General features: G+C 32.2%; 1 protein-coding gene across 3 annotated transcripts in view; it reads left to right on the top strand.

The window, feature by feature from the left end:
• Nucleotides 1–19,605, top strand: part of LOC138695294 (uncharacterized) — a 68,499-nt gene that overhangs the window by 31,107 nt on the left and 17,787 nt on the right. For all 3 annotated transcript variants that reach the window (XM_069819730.1, XM_069819727.1, XM_069819736.1), the window contains 4 exons: nt 451–563; nt 10,973–11,032; nt 13,251–13,434; nt 15,821–15,951. In XM_069819730.1, the coding sequence (XP_069675831.1) occupies nt 451–563; nt 10,973–11,032; nt 13,251–13,434; nt 15,821–15,951 (488 nt within the window). The remainder of the gene's footprint in view (nt 1–450; nt 564–10,972; nt 11,033–13,250; nt 13,435–15,820; nt 15,952–19,605) is intronic.

Raw genomic sequence — 19,605 nt, 5'->3', positions numbered from 1 at the left:
TGACACCAAAAACCTCTCCATTTCAATTAAACTAAGTCCATTTTGTCTCCTCGTCTCACATACAGTGTGCATTGGAAACATTCATGCTAATGAGATTTCAGGTTTTTTTTCTCTCCAGTATATAGGCTTAGTTAAGTAGGGTAAATATGACCCAAATGTGATTAGGCCAGCTTTGAAAGACTGTGCATTGGAAGCTCTTTAAGGAACTCCACGAAATTTCTCATGCCAGCCTTGAAGAACAGTACATTGGAAGCTATTTAAGGAACTCCATGTTAAAGTCTTGAAATTTTATGTACGATAAAATAAACACAGTAGCTGTATTGAAACAGGAAAAATAAGGATCAAGAGAGAATTGGGAAATTCAGAAATTTATTGATTCTAGAAATATTTTAATCTGAAAATTATGTTTGGTGCTTTAAATTCATTTATTGTATTTGTAATCATTTACAGCTTATGGAACTGTTAAAGCAACGAAAGTGATCAGTGACAGAGCTGGAGTATCGAAGGGCTACGGATTTGTTACTTTCGAAACAGAAGAAGAAGCCAAACGCCTGATGCGAGATGTAAGCTATATGTTAATGTAATATAATGCATGCTTTTATTGCTTCATGTACAGTGAAGTAAATAAATTACAGCCAGTTTTTGATCAGGAGCATAAATAGGTAACAGAAGTGGATTGATTGTTATAGAAGTCTTATGAAGGGATTGTATTAGCTTTGAAAGAGCCTTTATTTATTTATTTATTTATTTATTTATTTATTTATTTATTTATTTATTTATTTATTTATTTATTTATTTATTTATTTATTTATTTGGGATAACTGTGATAGTTCTCTGGAATGTACAAAGTGGGGGTAGGGCACAAAAAATGTACCCCAAGTTCTGCTTGTGATTGAAGTGCAGTTGTTACCTTCATGATGTTGATAGTTAGAATAAGTTTGATGGTTATTAAATTTACATAATGGCAGCATTATATTCAAATTAAAGCTATTTCTAATGGCATGTTGCTGTCATGTAACACTAGTTATAATGTACATACTGTAGTAACTTGCTTTATTAAATTATTTGCATTCTTATCAGTCTCTTACGAAAAATAAGGATAGTTTTAAAATGTAAATTAAATTCTTTTTTGCTTCTTTTAACCCATAAAGTATGTTAGTTTTTTTATTCATAATTGAAGCGAAAATACTAAAGATATTTTTAAAATTCTTTCTTTGCTTGTTTTAACCCATAAATATGTTAGTTTTTTATTCATAATTGAAGCTGAAATACTAAAGAAACTCAGATCCCCAATTTTTATTAAGTAAATTTTAGCTCATTTAATGAAATTAGGATGGACACACAGATTTGATCATAATACTCAAAAGATAGGTATTACCTCACATCAAATATAATTAGAAGTATTGTGAATGAAATATCACGAAACACATTAGTATCATAACATTAGAGTTCTGTCTATTGAAAATCTAGAATTGCTATATCGGTAAAGTTTAACAGAATTTTGGCATTACTAGAGCACCATTAAATCAGAATTGTCAAAATTGTGTGAACCAATCAAGAACTGACTGTACTTTAAATATCAGAGAAATCCTTGTATTTCACATTGAAAAGTGTTTTTGCCAAGTCATTTAAATGTGATTGGAAACTGTTGGTGAAACTTGCACAGGAATGTAATTAGGCGTAACTCTCTTGCAGTGTGCAATAGATTGCCAGTTTCTCTACTGTTGTGAAATTGGTGTAGGCATGAGGTAAGATTCACGATCACATCAAGCACATGTTTCCTTCTTGCACTGAGCCTAGTTTTCGCAACTTGCTCACCATTTCACAAGCACCCAAACTGGTATAGAGTTGCTATCAGGTTAGATTCTTGTCCGTACAATAGACTCCGCAATTGAGAATTATTAAAAATGGCGATTGGTTGGTTATTTATGCTTCCTGATATGGTCAACTAACACCATTATAGAACTGTGCCAGACTGGCAGGAGAGTTGGATTCTTTTCTGGGGAACTTGTAAGGCAGAATTCATTATTGGATGGTGGGAAAGGATGATAACTTTTCAAATAAATTTTACTCTTAGATATTTGGAGCACAGTAGACGAACTATTGTGACAACTTGGTGTATGTAAAATGCTTAACATTAAAATTAATTATTTTCATTTCATGAACTTTCACATTCTCTCTGTTTATTTGTTTACAATGACAGGAACTTGACTTCCGCATTGGGTGACCATAATTCCTTTGAGTGAAAGTGGGTCTACAATCACTTTCTTTAGGAAAAAAGTGGGAGATCATGTTTTTCTAAAGTACAGTATTTATTTGATTTAAATTTAATCATAAGATGGATACACATACCAAAATGAAACATAAATAACATTAATAAAAGAAGGAACGAATATTAATAATTGAGGGGTGTTTTCACAAAACTCGTTATCTACAAACTCTTCTTTTTTTCAAGACAACTCTTTTCTAAAATACACAATTGTAGATACCGAGTTTTGAAAAATCTCTTTTATTTCAAGATCAATTTATTGATATACTTACCAACTTTAGCTTAATTCTGATAACACCATTGGATTCTCCTGACCCAAAAACATAAGGATACGCTAAAACCTCAAAATCGAAAAAAATGTAGGTAACGAGTTTTGTGTAAACACCCCTCAATTTGAAATTGTACTCGTTAAAAAAGTAGTATTATAGCAATAAGGAGAAATTAAATGCACTTTCAAAATTTATTACTGTTTAGCTCAAGTCAGAAATTAGGCTTTCTTTACTCCAATCATACTTAGCAGAAGTTGCTATTGCATTCAGCAACTCAGGTTTTGCAAGCAAATATGAATAAAAATCATTGCAGTTATATTCAGCTGAAAGCTATTTGCTGTAGCTCTAAAACGAAATTTCTTTTCAAGAAGCTATTCTGTAAATTTATATTGCCTCTTTGGCATTGTTATAAGGAGTAAAACACAGTTGTAATGTTCACTACAAACTTGCATTAAATTGATTAAAACCCTAGCTGAATTTGGCAACTGAACAAAAAATGATAAAAATATCTCGAATATTATCGTTCTATCGATAAACAAAACGTGTTCTACCAACCTAAAAATTGTCATCATTAATAAATACAATCTATAGCATAGAAAAATATCTTCCATGTCGACAGTTTGCAAGTATTACAGGTAAAATTTATCTGAACACTTGTAAATAGTTTATAACTTGCAAATTTATGCCAAAAATCGGGACAAAAGCCTATTTATTGAAAAAAAGAAGTCACAATCCTGATTACTCGGGATGTATGGTCCCCCTACTTCATCATTCTCTTTTTTGCTTCCCAAATTAAACTTGTTTTCAATCTTCGTTTTTCTTTGCTTAAGTTTTCACATACTAATAATTGTTTTGCTTTCATGGCAGAGTGTGGGTCTCTGCATATCTCATTACTGAAATTCATTATGCTAAAATGGTACAGATGGTATGCTAATCAGTTGCTGCCTGTGTACATTCTGTTGCTTCTTTTTGATGTAGGGAGTGGAAGTTCTTGTCATCTATTTGCTGTATATTGATCCATTGTTAGAGTTTCTATTTTGTATTTCTTCTATGAACTATTTGCCTAGTAGTGATTTTATTTCTGTATTTATCATGTATATTGATGTTATTATTTTTTTTTCCTTTTACTGATTTATGTTCTCTCTTCTGCTATAAGATCGTCCATTTCATTACCCAGTAATCCCATATGAGTTGGTATCCATTCTAGAGCAGTTTTATTCAACATTAAGACTTTTATGATTTCCTTGCTCTTTGCTGCTGTTATATATTCTTTGGGTATTGTTGGATGTTACTGCTTTTATTGTTTTGCTGTGGAATCAATTACAGTAATAATATAGCTTTATTGAACTTGTGGGCTTCTAGGCGAACTCAATACTTTCATAATTTCTGACAATCAAATCAGTGGTCAAACATGAAGATGGAATTTCACTCTTGTGAATTGACTGTCATTGAAACATTGAGGTATTATGCAGTTGGCCATCTTAGATATACTGGATGAAAGTGAGTGCTTGTTAAATGAATTCATATGTACTTTTAGTAAATTGGCTTTAATTTTGATGTTGAAGTGTTGTATCTGGCATGTTTATAAAATACATGACCTGAATATGCTCCGGTGATAAGGAGTAGTGGCCATTATTTTCTGGATAGTGACGAACTTATATCAGGGAATCATTTGTCAAAACTAGGCATGTTAAACATTCCGAGCCGAATCCAACAAAGTATAATATTTTACCTGAAAAACTTATTAGTGCACAGCAATTATTATTATTGACTTTTTGTAAACAACAGGTTATTTTTAAATTATGCTTCCCACATTACTTTTTGCCAGGCATTTGTATTTGATACTTTTCCCACCAGTTATTTTATTTTAAATTGTGTATCTATTTTTTCCAATTAAATGATAGCATTTCTTTTTTGCATTTTTAATGATAATATCCATTGCCCTGGTTGTAGTCATATTGAAAAATCAAGCACTTATTTTTAAAATACTTGTTTTGATACATAACGATTCATAGTATGACTGACCATTTGGATATGTCTAATGTCATATTTGCTTTCGCAAAATATACACTGCGTTACTATGTACATGAATAAAGGAATTGTTAAATTGAACCTAGTCGGTTATTTGTTGTTCATTGTTGATGAAATGTTCTCATTTTAATTAGACATTAGAAAATTGTTCTGTGAATTTCATGTTCATCAAGCAAAATTTGATGATAGTTGATGAAACTGTCCAAAAGACTGGTTGGAGAGTTCTGTTTATGGCCTTAATTACTTGAATATTGTCTTTCTTCCTCGAGGAAGCTATTCTCTGAATTTTTGTATCTGAAGAAGCCGTCACCATCAGCCATGCTTGCATCTATGATACTTAGGTTCAGAAATAAGCATGTAACCCCTATACCACCGAAAAAGCATTGGAAATCGAAAAATGTTTTATAAAAACATCAGTCACAAGTTTTATAAAAGCATCAGTCACATTGTGGTCTTAATGATTGTTATATAATTTAATGTAAGCGAAAGTAATGCCTGCAAAACCCTCTTCTGTCCAATTCCTAACCTCACCTTCACGTGGTATATTCCATTTTTATTAATGAGACAGTAGGGACCGAATCACAACAGTATAACTGTTTCATCATTTACAGAGAAAATGCTGTAGAAATGGATCTTTGTATAGAGGCTATAAAGTGGAGGCTCCACTATTACATTCTCTAGTGTCTTAGGGAAATTTTGTCATAGGGAAATTTAATTACAATAAAATCCCCTGTATCTGGCACCCAAATAACCGGCAATATGAAGACGACGACACTTTTGGCTAGGCCAAAGAAAAGTCATTCATGCGAAAGGGAAGAGTCGAAGATGTGAGTGGTTTTCATGGATTGCACATGCTGTGTATTGTTTACTCTTTACATTATTCACACGTGAAAACATAGACGGAAAACCCGTTATGTCCCTGGAGATTGGTAAAGCTGTCACTTGGGCCTTGCACACAATTCGCAGAGACGATATCTTTAAATTTACCACTTGAACTCGCCTGTTCAAAAGGGTGTTAGACGATTCTAAATAGGAAAGTATGAAATTCTCTGTTCCTACAGGACATAAAAGTTTCATTCGAGTGATAGATAGTATATATAAACAAGAAGACATTAGAGATATGTTAAGAGGTTCAAATCATCGAGCGCTACTTCATTTTCACAGTTGCGACATTGGCTACACTGCTCTTCACGTCACATGGCCACATTTAAAATTGTCATAAGGTTACGAAAACATTTAGTATTTTTTACGCTGTTATGCATTACAATAAATTATGAACTGATGAATGTACATTACCGTATTCAGTACTAAAAATAAACATTGTACGTATTTCAAAACTTATTTTTAAATATCTACATAGGTTTATATGAAAATTACTAAATTTAAACATGGAAAAAAATGTTTGTGCAGTACAGTATGTCTTTACATAACCTATAAACATTTTATCTGGCAAAATCAGTTATCCGGAACTGGCTTTGTCCTACAGTTACCAGATACCAGGAATTCTACTATATACTTGCATCTTCAGTGTTTTTTTTTTTTGTCTAATAATAGTGTTAAGTTCGAGTTGACCAAATAACAATTGATAGAGACTGTAACAGGCCACAAAGGCTTAAAATGGGAAAGACTAAGGATGATTGTAACATCTTGTTCTTTGTGATACCTCAACAATTTATTTTTAATTTTCTGTATCCAATATAATATGCAGTCATCCTTCCTGGTCAAGTGATTGTAGTGTATCCAAAGATTGGCCAAAGACGATGCATTTTTAGAGCATGTCTGCGTTCTGTAGAGAAGTTTTAAGTTTTGTGGTATATAAAAGAAGATTTTACCTGAATAATCTGACTCCAGGTAAATTTTAACATTTTCTCTCACTTGTTAACATTGAACTCCTACTAGCCGTTATCTTTGCTTATTATTCGATTGTTTTTTAAATAATGAATTGCCCTTATTGGTGCTCAAACTTCAGAAATGAAATTCTTTACACTGTAAAACTATCAGAATTCAGGAAGACCTTATTCGACTATATCAGGAAGTATTTACATTCAACCAATCATTATAGTTTGTGTTGTGAGTTAATAGAAGAATATGTAAAGGCCAGGTACCTTTTTTTAACCTGATGGATTCTAAAATGTTTCCATTCTCAGATATTCTTGGAACTCATAATGTACTTTTAACTCGAAGTTAGAAAGTAAAAAATTATTTCAGTTTTTAGAGAGCAAGATTAAATGAATTGGTTCTTATTATAGATGTTCACACACTTTCTATACTTGTTTTTTGTCTCACTACAATAATCATAACCTATGATTATTTATTTCAGTTGAGTAGATGTACAGTAATATTCGTATAATATTAAGTTGAAATGTTTTAAGTTGTTTATGTATTGTTGGAGAAATTTCAGGAATAAAATAAATTAATGTATTAAATATCAATTTAACAGTTTTCAATGAATAATCTAAATAGTGTGATTTCACACGGTCACCGTAAATCTCGACCTGATAAATAAAGATGTTTTATCCAAAACTGACACAGCATAATTCTTTATCACAGGGTTATGTAAATATTTCTTTGCATGTGTTGCACCAAATATATTTAAAAAATAAAATGTTATATTAGACACATACATATAAATGATGTTTCTTATACAAGGGAACATTTCACATCATCAGGTCGAACCTCTTGAAAGTTTGCACATGGATTGTATAGGAAAAACTGAATTGTACAGAGAGAATATAGGCCTTTTATTGGAGAGTTAAGTGAAAAAGAGTTGCAAGTAAATTTTTTCAATAGGAGAATGCTATGGTCCACACTTACCATGAGTCAATGAAATTGTTAAGAGAAATTTTTGGATAGAGAGGACCGTGGCTGGCCTCCGAAATCTCTTGATCTGACTCTGCCTGATTATTTCTTTTGAAATGCTTCTGATTTAACAGTATACCTGAATATCCATAAAATAGTTGACAGCTTGAAGTGGGCCATAACAAATTACACAAATTCAGTGACAAAAGAAGTTTTAATTAAAATGTCTGTTAATAATACATGAATTACTCTATGCTGTCAGAAAAGTAGCAAACATTTTCAGCATATTCTTTGAATGGGTAATTTCAGCTGTTATTAATGTATTCTGTAGTTTTCTCCAATGTTTTATTTTTTATAATTTCATTCAGCCAATCCCCCACTGCCTCAGTATCAGACAGCAGACAGAATTGCAGTGACAAGGAGGTGCCACTCCTAATAGACATCTAGTGGATCTTGGATCTGTTGTGGAATGACTAAAATATTACACTGTATTTTTTGGAAGCTGTTTTTATATCTTGTATTGGCAGCTATTTTCTGTATTTAACCATCCCTTTACTGTACGTATCCTCGTACTAGTTTTTAAGAGAATTTTCAACCTGATGGTTTTGGAAAGTTCCTTTGTTAGCATGTATTAATTTGATATTAAAATTTTTGTGAATATTTCCAAAGCAAATTCAAGTGCTGTATTGTAAAGTACGATGCACCCACACTAGTGCCAGAAGTTTACTATATGTATATATTGAAATATTTAATTATTGAAATATTCTTAATTGTGTTCCTTTCTTAAATTTAACTTCTCGATTGTAGAATGTTCAATTTGCATATTAGAGTCAAATTTGTAAAATATTAACTTACCTAAAATGTACAATTCAAAAATAAATAAACTAGTAAGAAAAAGTTGTCATGTAATGTAATGTTGCTGAAGTGCAAAGGATGAATGGGGAAAAATATAAATCAAAGACTCTTAGTACAGTTCTTTTGAAGGAACCAGATAATTAACTATTTAAATCTGTATTCAAACTTCCTTTTTTGCATCATAGTACTGAATTCAAAACTATGCATAGGAAGATATAAGTAAGTTATTTTTAAATTTCTAGTGAAAGGTAAAGATACCTCCTTAGACACCATGAAGGCGCATGTGAGGCATGGAGGTAGAGCGCCATGCTTTCATGGTGTCTGCACTAGAATGAGATGCGATGGACCATATTTATTTATTTTTAAATTTCTACATACCGAAATTTCATATTCTTGAAATTGTTGCAACTGTTATGTCATATCTTACTTAACAGGATGCCTGTTAATACATTCCGTTTCTGTGATTTGATATTTGAAAATATTACGTCTAACAATACTTTATTATGAAATAAAATATTCAAGTAAATGTTAATAATAATAATAATAATAATAATAATAATAATAATAATAATAATAAAATAATGATGATTACGATAATGTTCCTGAATGATGATAGCTTTTCCCTATTTTATATTTTTGCACATTGATTTGAAGAGGGATCACATGAATAATTGTATGCACATTATTGAATTTCAGATGACTGCAGCATAATTTTGCAATAATACATTGTATTGCTAAATTTTACAGTATGAGATAAGTTTATGTTGCTTTGGTGTCTTTTTGTGTTATTTTATTGTGTATTTTAGCTTTCCACAAGCTTTGGTAGATGTTCTTTTCAGTGTCCAAGATCACGAATTTTTTTACAGATTAAGTTAATGGTTAATATTCTTTGCATTTAATTTATGTCTATTTTCTGTGCAGCTTGTTGATATATTTCGTTACTTCTTATTTTACATTATTGTTCATGTGTATTTTATAAGTGACAAAAGTTGTCCTTTGTTTTTGTCTTTACCATGTTTAAAATATCCCAAATGTTCAGATATTTTTATCATTTCAATCTTAGTACATTTTCACCCTTGAAAAAAAAAAAGCACATATAAGGAGTGAAATTAATCAAAAGAAGGAAGACTAAAACTAATGTTCTGGTTAGAGCGACATCTAAACACTGTTGTTTATACAAAATCATGAAATTATTGAATATTTAAGAACATGTGGTAGGGTTTGCTTTACCATACTTCAAAAGAAGTCGATTTTTCTTTAGAAATGTAGCAGATAGACAAACAAAATTTTCATCAGTTATAAAACAGGTCTTGCTGAATTGATTGATATCCACAATAAGTAACTAGAATTTTCTTTCAGTTGGTAATAATTAAACAATGAATTGGCAATTTTTAATCCCCCCCCGGCACCATTTTCTCAGAAACTATTTGTTAGAATTTAATGAAAAATTGTACATTGTAGGTGAAAGCTTTATATATATATATATATATATATATATATATATATATATATATATATAAATTCTTCCTGTTTTTTAAATTATTAACTTAATCAAATTGTGATTATGTTAATTAGTAATCTAAAAATAATAATTAAGATTTTGTCAAAGAAGTTTTACCTATTATGTCAAACTACTAATAAACAATGTGTAAAAAAATTTTTCATTGAGTTCTGCCAAATAGTTTCTGGGAAAATGGAACCAGACAAAATAAATAAATAAAAATTGTCACTGCAGTGTTTCATTATTGTTAACTCAAAGAAATTAATCCTAGTTACTTACTGTGGGTATCAATCAACTCAGCAGGATCTGTTTATGATTGGTGAAAATTTTATTTGTGTATGCTTTAGTTCTGGAGAAAAATAAGTTTTGAGGTAAAGTAAAGCATATGGAACAGCTGACAAACTCTACCAGGTGTCCTTAATTCCAGAGAAGTTTCCATTTATATGGGCCTAGCTGAGCTGTTTTTACAGAATATTTTCCATAAACCAAATGAAGATAACCATTTTGTGCATTAGAGACTGAATTGTATGACATTTTTACATTATATTGCACCTCTGTATACCAGTGGAACACAAATTTATACGAGATTTTGAAACATTGTTAGAATGGAGCAAATAAAAAGGGGAATGGGAATAGGAGAGAGAGTGATTTATTAGAGGAAATCGCAAAGTGCATAATTCAAACACGTGATAAAAAAATAAAATGTCGTAGCTTATCTTGTATTCAGAAAGAATAGAAGTCACCAATTGCTGTGGTGCTTCTTATTGATGTGTGTCAAGTTATTATTTTTCCTACAACAGAAATTCATAGTTTTGAGTCCCCCCCCCCCTCCCTTCCCTAAAACTTATTTTAGAAACCAGACACTATATATTTGATTTAATGTTAAGTTACGAATGGATATGTTAAAACTAATTACAGACTAATTACTTTGACCCGTACAGAAATTAACAACACACATGACTTTTCAATTTGTATTTCAAAAGTTCTCTGTGCAAAATGTAAAAAAAAAAAAAAAATGGTTTTAAATGTTATTTCTCTTTCTAATTCATTGTATTGATGACTTTTGCGTTAGGTTTTGTAAATTATTTAACTTAAATTTACCATTGAAATTTTCATAATATATAAATAGTGAAAAAAGAGGACTGATAATTTTCGTAATGAAATAAGCCTTGTTGGGTTTGTGACAGTGTACAGCTGTATGTATAAAGTAATAGTTTCATTCTATATTATGGATTGTTTTATTTTCAGTCCGAATGTATTGTTCTTAAAGAGAGGAAGCTGAACATTGCTCCTGCAATAAAGAAGCAGGTGAGTGGAGTAAAACGTTCTACTGTCTTTTTTAACCATTGTTGTCTATTATAACAATTGTTGAGAATTGATAATGGAAGGATTATGATCTGTAAAACTGGAAAGTACAGAGAAGTTTGTACCAAATATTACTCGATCGAGGCGAGTGGAACTGCAGTGTAATGTGAACTATTGCGATGACTATACGAACACAGGAACAGTACAAGTGGTGCTCCAGGCTGCAGGACTCCACTGGCCTCAGTCGAGTAATCCCACGAGAAAAATATATTTTTGTGCAGATCATTTTCTCTGTTGGAATTCCACATTTTACCATGTGTTAAGCAGATGTTACAACTGTTAGGAACACTGAATGAATATATTTATGTATCACAATTTCGTAGTAGTGTTCTGAAAATGAGGTAGAATTCAGGAAAAAATTTCTGTATGTGAAACATAAATCAAATTAATTTAATACAAAAAATATTGCAGAAAATTCCATAGAGAAGGCGTGGATGATATTTTACAATGATACATGTTTAAATAAAGTCTGAATGTGGTTTGAAATTAGTGTTCACAGCATTATTGGATCCATACTATTTTAATATTCAGTAAGCTCACAAGTTAATGAGTTCACATTGGAATGAGCCCTCAAACTGCACTCAGATCTCCACAGCAGAAATAATGGCACATGCTTGGAGTGAGTAGCAGAGTTGCAGTCTGACGTGAATGCTTATGCTGTCACGTGACACATGAGATAACCATGTGCACTCAACATGCTTAAAGGCTAGTGAATTTTTCCATACTTTTATTCAAATTACTATGGGCAGCTTATTTCTTTGTACTTGCCTATTGGCAGTGGAATTCTAACAATGTGCACACTAACTATAAAAGTATCTAAGGGAGAGAAGTGTGTAGAAAATAGAAAACTACGGCAGCAAGGGAAGCCATACACAACTGCTAAGGGAGAGGGTTTGTAAAGCCGTGGTTCCTGGTGAGATGCAGGACATTGTAAGGTCGGCCAGAATTTAAAAAACCATTCAAAGTTATTTCAATGAAATCTGAAGACTTCTTGGATGTGGCTTCAGAAGCTGATAGGGCTCTAAATACGTTAACATTGCACATTACACAAGTATCATGGAGTCGAGTTGCTTTTGATCATCCAACATTGGAATAACTTGAGTGATTCTGAGCAGTGGAAGACAGGTTAGGTTCTAAGAAGAGGACGAACACTGCAGTCTATTACAAATCTGGAGAAGTTTGCTATTTTGACTCCTAAGAACTCTTTAAAGGCAGATCTTCTGGCAATGCTAGATTTCATGGACACTAAGTACCATGGTTTTTATAAGGACCTGTGCCAGTAAGAAAAACGAACAGTTTCTCATGCTTACAAATCAAATTGTTAGTGTTCAACCTTTTAATATTCACAAATCACTTGACTGTTTGTACCGTTTTCAAGGAAATTATACGTGACACTTATATTGTTGTCAGACTTTGATAATGTGGGAGCCAGTTACACTACATAATATTGTCAGTAATGGGTTGTTTCACAGCTCAATATGTTTGCAGAGAACATAATTGCATGTTGAGACACCTCATGTTGAAAAAATTAAATAGTAATTGCAAGTATACAGTTTTTTTGTGTTTTCCCACACATCATTTTGGCACATATACCGTTTTTCTTGTCCAGTCCACATTTATCAGTCATATTGAATCGTGGTTTTTGACCTCTTGAGGTACTGTACCTTTTATAATTTTTATTATTCATACATTGAGGAGCTTAAAGATAAATTGTATGGAAATATTCCTCTTTCCCTGTCTACTCTTTGTGGCACACAAAGCAGCCACATGTATCCAGTAACATGATTTTAAAGTTGTTGGGTTAGCTCCTGCTCTCCACCGGCTGAAAGATAATCTAGCTGCTCCAGGATTCCCTACTTTACTCCACTCTTAATGGAAAACCATGCTCAACATTTTTATTATTGTTAAAATTATCGCCCTTCATTGGTTTTGAACATGCAAATCTCATATCTAATTGCAGATATGGTAAGCACTCCACCAGTTGTGACGGCTATACACACCAGATGCTAAAGTTCATCTCAGTACTAAATTAACACGTTATTGATGCAATATGCTTCACGATTTCTGTGTGTTTAAGATATTAAGAGATGCAATGTACAAATAATTGTAGCAGCATTATATTTATAGGATGTAAATAGGCTATGTGTCTTTATGTTTATAGCCTTTTAACCGAACATACGAAGCTGCGTCCCCTCCCACCGTTCACAGCAACACAGCAATTATGTATCAGAATGGAGTGCCATACACATTCCATAATGGAGTGGCTTACTTCCCAGCAACACCACCACAGCATGCCACAGCTGGACCTATTACCACTGCAGCAGATCCTGCTGGAGTGTACCAAAGTAAGTCAGTTCTTCCTAATTTCACTCTTTGGCTCAACTCTGCGACTGGGCAAGTTAAATGGACTGAGTCATTTGTAACATTCTCAGTAAAAGCTTTCTTTTTGCCATCCTTTTCCCTAGAGATGAGGATAAAATTTGAAATGCCGTGTTTTCTGTTCATCGTAAACAATAGAAAAACAGTCTAAATGCATCATCAGTCACGAATTTGCCATTATAGTTCCAGCAGTCTTATTTCTGCCATGGCCGTGCCTACATCATTAAATGTTTTGGCACATTTCTTCTCCATGTGGTTGGGTGTTTACTATATTGTAGAATTTAGCCTATTTTCAAAATATCTTTGTTTTTAAAGTAACTTAAGGCCGAGGAAAAGGCTTCAGTGATTTAAGTACATTTTCTTTCTTATATGTAATGTGAGACGGTACCTCATTTAACCCTGCAGTGACATTTTCTAGCAAATTGTCAATATTTTTGTTTCTCAGATTAGTGGATTTCAATGATATTTCCTGGACCACAAAATATTTGTCCTTCATATTGCTGTGGTAACATGTTATATCTTCAAAAACTTGCATTTTCTTTTTCTGCATTACAAATTCCCCGTTATACTCTGCAGATCTTGCACTTGACTAATGCAGTGAATTCTTAAAGAATATAGTCATGCATTTTACTAGCAACATTTCGATTCTCTTTTGTTTGACATGGCTCGGTATGGTCCAGTGACTAATGGCTTGCACAGTCGACACTATTGTACTGTCTGAATTCTCCACTTGTTCCGTATTCCATGTTATTTTCTAATTTGTCTTTTTAGGTAGCCTACAGTGATAGAAAATATTAAATAAATTATATAATATGTATAATGTATGTATTAATTATTATTGTTGTTGTTTTCTAATGCTAGGCGTTTGACAATAAAGTCATTTGACCTCTTGCACTCCAATATTTTTCAAAGATATTATCATGACCAGCCACTGAAGCACAGATTTTGAGGTGTTCCGAATCCATTTCTTGGTTTCGTGGTAAATCAGGAATTAACTGTGGATTTTGATGCAGAGAGTTCCATTTTTTCCCTTAGGATTGAGTTATCAAATTTTGTTTGTTGAAGTTTAAGTATGTAGATTTAATAAATCTCTTCACAGAGTAATACGTAGATTTAGTAACAGGTATGTAAGAAGCAGTGCTGCCCTTCTTTGCTAAAGCATCCGCATTCTCGTTTCCCAGGATTCCACGATGGGATGGTATCCATTGGAATACAATTCTTTTATTGAGTGATATTAATTGAGAGAGCATTTTAGTTATTTCTGCTGTTCGAGATGAAGGTGTGTGTTTAGAGACGATTGATAGAATAGCTGCTTTGGAGTCTGACAATATAACTGCATTCCTAAATTTATTGATGTGGCATAGAAGATTCCTGAGACATTCACTTATTGCAATGATTTCACCATCAAAACTTGTTGTTCCATATCCAAGAGATCTATGAAGTGAGAAGAGACAGCACGTAACACCTACACCGGCACCTTGTTCTCTGGAGATCAAGGATCCGTCATTGTATAAATGAAGCCAGTTTTGTAGAGGGTACCTAATATTAATTGTCTCTAAAGACAATTGGTTTAGTATTTCAGTGTTTACTTCTGATTTCAGTATTTCTTCTGTTAAATTTAGATTATATTCTATATTTAATAGAGTTAAAGGGTTTGGTTTAATTTGTAAGTTTTCTTTTAAATTCGGGATATTGATTTTCTGTTTAATTCTTGAACAATGGATATGAAACTTTTTTGAGTTTTCAATCTACAGAGAGGACTGTATGAATGCCAATTGTTTCCTGGTAATCTGATAAGTTTTTCTATTGTCATGTATTAATTGTAAGCCCAGATATTAATTATGTGTTGCCCCAGCTGAGTTTTAAATGAGTTGAAAAATAACGACTCAGATAATGATTAATTATGAAGAGTAGGACGGATATGTGCAGAGGTTTTACAGTTAAGTGTTTCCACTCGTCTCTGTGTGAGAAACTTGTGATTTAAGGAAAGACATATGAAAGAAATAACACTGGTCACAGGGTAATAGAAAAACATGTGTTTTTAAATTACACCAGAATATGGGTTTCTTACATTTTTGGAAAGGAAACCAAGGTGTCTTTCTCTTAGCAGTTGCTATTGAGTGGTACACCTGTAAATATTATTGTAGTTGAGGATTACTTTATATTAGCATTTGTAAGAGGTTAATAAATGTGTTAAGAATTTAAGTAAAGTATTTATAAATTATTTTTATACTATATATATATTTAAGTAATTTTAGTTTTAAATATGTCATATTTAATAATTTTAAGATAATGGATATCCTAGCTGTTGTCACCAGGTTTTAGTGAGTCATGTTGATATGTTTCTTGCAGCTACATTTGGGCCACCACCAGCTGCGCCTACTCATTCTCCAGCAGCTACAGCTTACCCTGTGATTTATCCATGCACTGCCCCACCCACTATGTACATGACACCACAGCAGTTCCAGTACCAACCAATGCCAGTAAGTATCTCTTCTGTAGGCTTATATGTGTCCATTTTTTTCAATGTTGTTAGTTCCTGTCTATGTATATCACCTTCATTTGGAATATTGAATTTGCTGAAATTCTTTAGAATTAATTACCTTAGAGATCTAACTTACAGGTGTTCTGTATATAGTTCTAATGTTCGCTTTTTTCTGCTTTGCTTGTGGAAGGTGGTGGCTATTTAGTGAATTGATTAAGATGGTAGTTGATTTTTCATTATTGTAGAAGAGATCTTCTGTGGTTACTGTTACACTATAAACAACTTATCTTTTCATGTAAAGCAGACTTTGTATCGTATTTAGCCCTTGTCTATTAAAAAAAAAACAGGGGATTGTACAGATCCAGAAACAAAATTTTGGCCACCTGAATTTTTCAAGTTCCAGTTATAATAATGTAATGTTGAGTGGCGTACTTTTAATTTTAGTGATTGAATTACAAGAAAACAAATGTAAGCAAATGGTTGCTAATTGTGAGGTCCATTTTGGACTGTGAATTCAAGAAAGAAGAGGTGGAAAATTTCATAATTGAGGACTGTTTTTGCAAAACTTGCCAACTGCAAAATTTGCAAAATTGAGATTTTGATGGATTCGTTAACATAAGGCAGGCCTCTACATGATGTTCAAAGCGTCTTAGTAAAATTGTGTTATTTATCTTCATTGTAGTGTGTCAAAGTGTGATCGTTTTTTCAAAACTTGCTTTCTGCTATAAGTGAGACATACAGCAGAACTTGCGTACTATAGTGTTTTGTCTCTCCTGTAAAATTTAGTTTTTTCAGTTAGCAAGTTTTGCAAAAATAGTCCTCAATTGCAATATTTCTCTTCAGTGCTGCAATTGTCATATTATGTGATACCCACTTTCCTGTAGGTGGGAGTAGCGTGAAAGTTCAGATGAAACAATAGCAAGTACAGTAAAACTTAAGTCACCATTGTTAATTAATTTCTAAAACTGTGAGTTACCGAAATAAATATAATGAAATTACTTAAGTCCATGTTGTAGTGACAGTATTTTGAAACATCATCCCAGGTACTTAGAAAATTTTCTGAAGTTTTCTTGTAAGTAATAACTTCGAACAAAATTCTACAAGAAATGACATGACTTATCACAGTTTCATTATATTTACTGAATAATTATTTAAGAATATTTAATCCATTATATTTTATATAACACATCCACACAAAGCTTATTAGGAAATGACTAAAGTGAGTGCTCGTTGGTACCAAGAATGCTTCATTATGGAAAAAAAGATAATGAAGAATTTTGGTAATTAACGTAACCTGACAGGTGAAACCAGACTTCCTATAGAAAGTGTTCTATCCAGCACGTCAACAACATGACACTGAATCATTGTCTGAAACTATGTGAAATAATGAATACATTTCTCATGATTGGCAAAATTGGTTCTATCGCAAACATTTTCAACCTTGTCATAAGTTGTAACACATTTGCACATTGGAAGAGATGGTCCAACATTGACCTTCATCTGCAATCCTTATTACAGTGGAGGAGGGTAGAGCACTTTATTATAAGCAGAACAATCCGCCATGTTGAATCCACAGTTAAGGCGACATGACAGTTTAAGGCTATGTAACTGAAATTTCCAACTTCTACATTTTTAAACCAATTAATCTTAAACTTTTACCACACATTTCTTACGATGTGGACATGCTATACACACATTTTCATTTTGATATTCCAATTAGTTTAATTATAATTCATTTTTGTTTTGTTTTTTTAATGCTGAATTATAAGTGTCCCAATTTTCAAAGTTCACATAATTTTTCTTTAAATTTATGTTTGATTTATTCCTGATAGATGTATGTAGAATATAACATATGCTTTACATATTTTTCCAATTACTTTTTTGAGAAAAAAACTTAACTTTCAATTATTGTTAATGATTTTTCAATTTTTTAAAACTTATCACATCCTCAAGACATGGTGATTTGAATACTTTCAATGGCAGAAGAAAACACGTGTTTCAGTTTACTTCACATGGTTTTGTGGACTTCTGTACAAAATTTCACTGAGATTTGACAACTGCATTCATGAGAGCATTTTGAATGTTACTAAATGTTGGAAATTGAAAAATCGAGAAAATGAGTATCAAAGTAGAGCAGGTACATGATATATGCTATCGATATTCTTCCTTTCTGTACAGATCTACCACAAAGTTTTTATTCCTACATAACAGCGAAATATAAATTGAATGAAAAGTAAAATTGGTTAGAATGAAGAACAAAGTCTATCAGAATGACAACTGAGTGTCAGTTTAAAGAGCCGCAGCTCCATGCATGTGCTAGTCCTTTTAAATTCGTCCTGAGGGGCTTTAAATTGTCACAGCACAAATTTAGAAAACTGAAACATTATTTAATTTTTTAGAGTTAAAAAGCAAATTTTCATTTTTAATGGGTTTTTCGTTATTTTCACTGATCCTTAGCTTTAAATATGAGATTATGGGTAAGAACAATATTATGTATGCGTATTTACATATAATACACATTAATTACTTATTAATATTTTTATACAGGATAGAATAATGATAGTTACACTGTCAAGTTTTTTTGCAGAAAGTATGCGATTCTTAGATATACTTATTGGCTGAATTCAGATGTATTCTTTGATTTCTTCTATCAGGGATAATGTTTTACTTATTCTGTTTTTTTTTTATTCTGGTGGAGGTTAGCATGATTATAGCAAATAAAAAGGGTCAATAATTAATTTTAATGGTGTCAAGATAATTGAAGATACATAACCAACCATTGCATAAAATTAATAATATAGTTTAAAAGTAAAATGCATCCACATGTCAGATCTTTCGATGTCACCCGTTTGGGATTCAATATGGTCAATTGTTCTGCTCGGAATATAGAGTGCTTTAGTGGAGGGTACAAGCTTCCTTGTCCTTGATAGAGTCTCAAGGAAGATACCAACGCTGCAGGTGTACTGACTGCCATGCTACCTGTTGGACTGTAGATTGCATTGTAGTTTTTAACAGTTAGTAGAAAAGACTGGCGACAATAAAAATCGATAATAATAATAGAATTTCTACTGTTTTAGCTATTTATTCTGAAACTCAAAATAAAAATCATGAAACATGACCAGATTACAATTGTTGTTAATTCTGTTTATTGATGACTGTGTTTAATAGTGGACTAGTAAGGTAGGAAATTTGTGATGTTCATTTCATGTGTATATCAAAAATGTTCGAGGTAATTGTATGTAAACAGTTTAAATCTCCGATCAAAACTAAGCTCTCATTTTGAGAAGAGGAAGAGTACGCTGTAACTCGTCTATGTTTTGTGTTAATTAAAGAGTGCGTTTGTTGTTGTTCAGTCTGGTGCTGGGTACGTGACAGATGGAATGACCCAGTACCCTGTCTCGTCTCCGCTGCCTTATCTTGTACCAGTACTGGATAGAATGTACTGAAGTCTGAAGGTGGGGGTCATATGTCATGTTGATGTTGTTTCTGTTGTTATGTTGTGCAAATGGAGACTCGGTGGAACTGAGTGCAAATAACAGTTACTGTTACATATCGAGCATTAGCATTAGAATAGAAGTTAAAGACAATAAGATTTTTTTTTTCTGTAAATTAAAGATACAGTGTGCCTATAAGGTAATAATACAGGTCTTCT

This window comes from Periplaneta americana, chromosome 1 (assembly GCF_040183065.1).
Source record: "Periplaneta americana isolate PAMFEO1 chromosome 1, P.americana_PAMFEO1_priV1, whole genome shotgun sequence".
Classification (NCBI taxonomy): domain Eukaryota; kingdom Metazoa; phylum Arthropoda; class Insecta; order Blattodea; family Blattidae; genus Periplaneta; species Periplaneta americana.
Note: the sequence above shows the minus strand (reverse complement) of the source record. Positions and strands in the feature narration are given on the sequence as shown.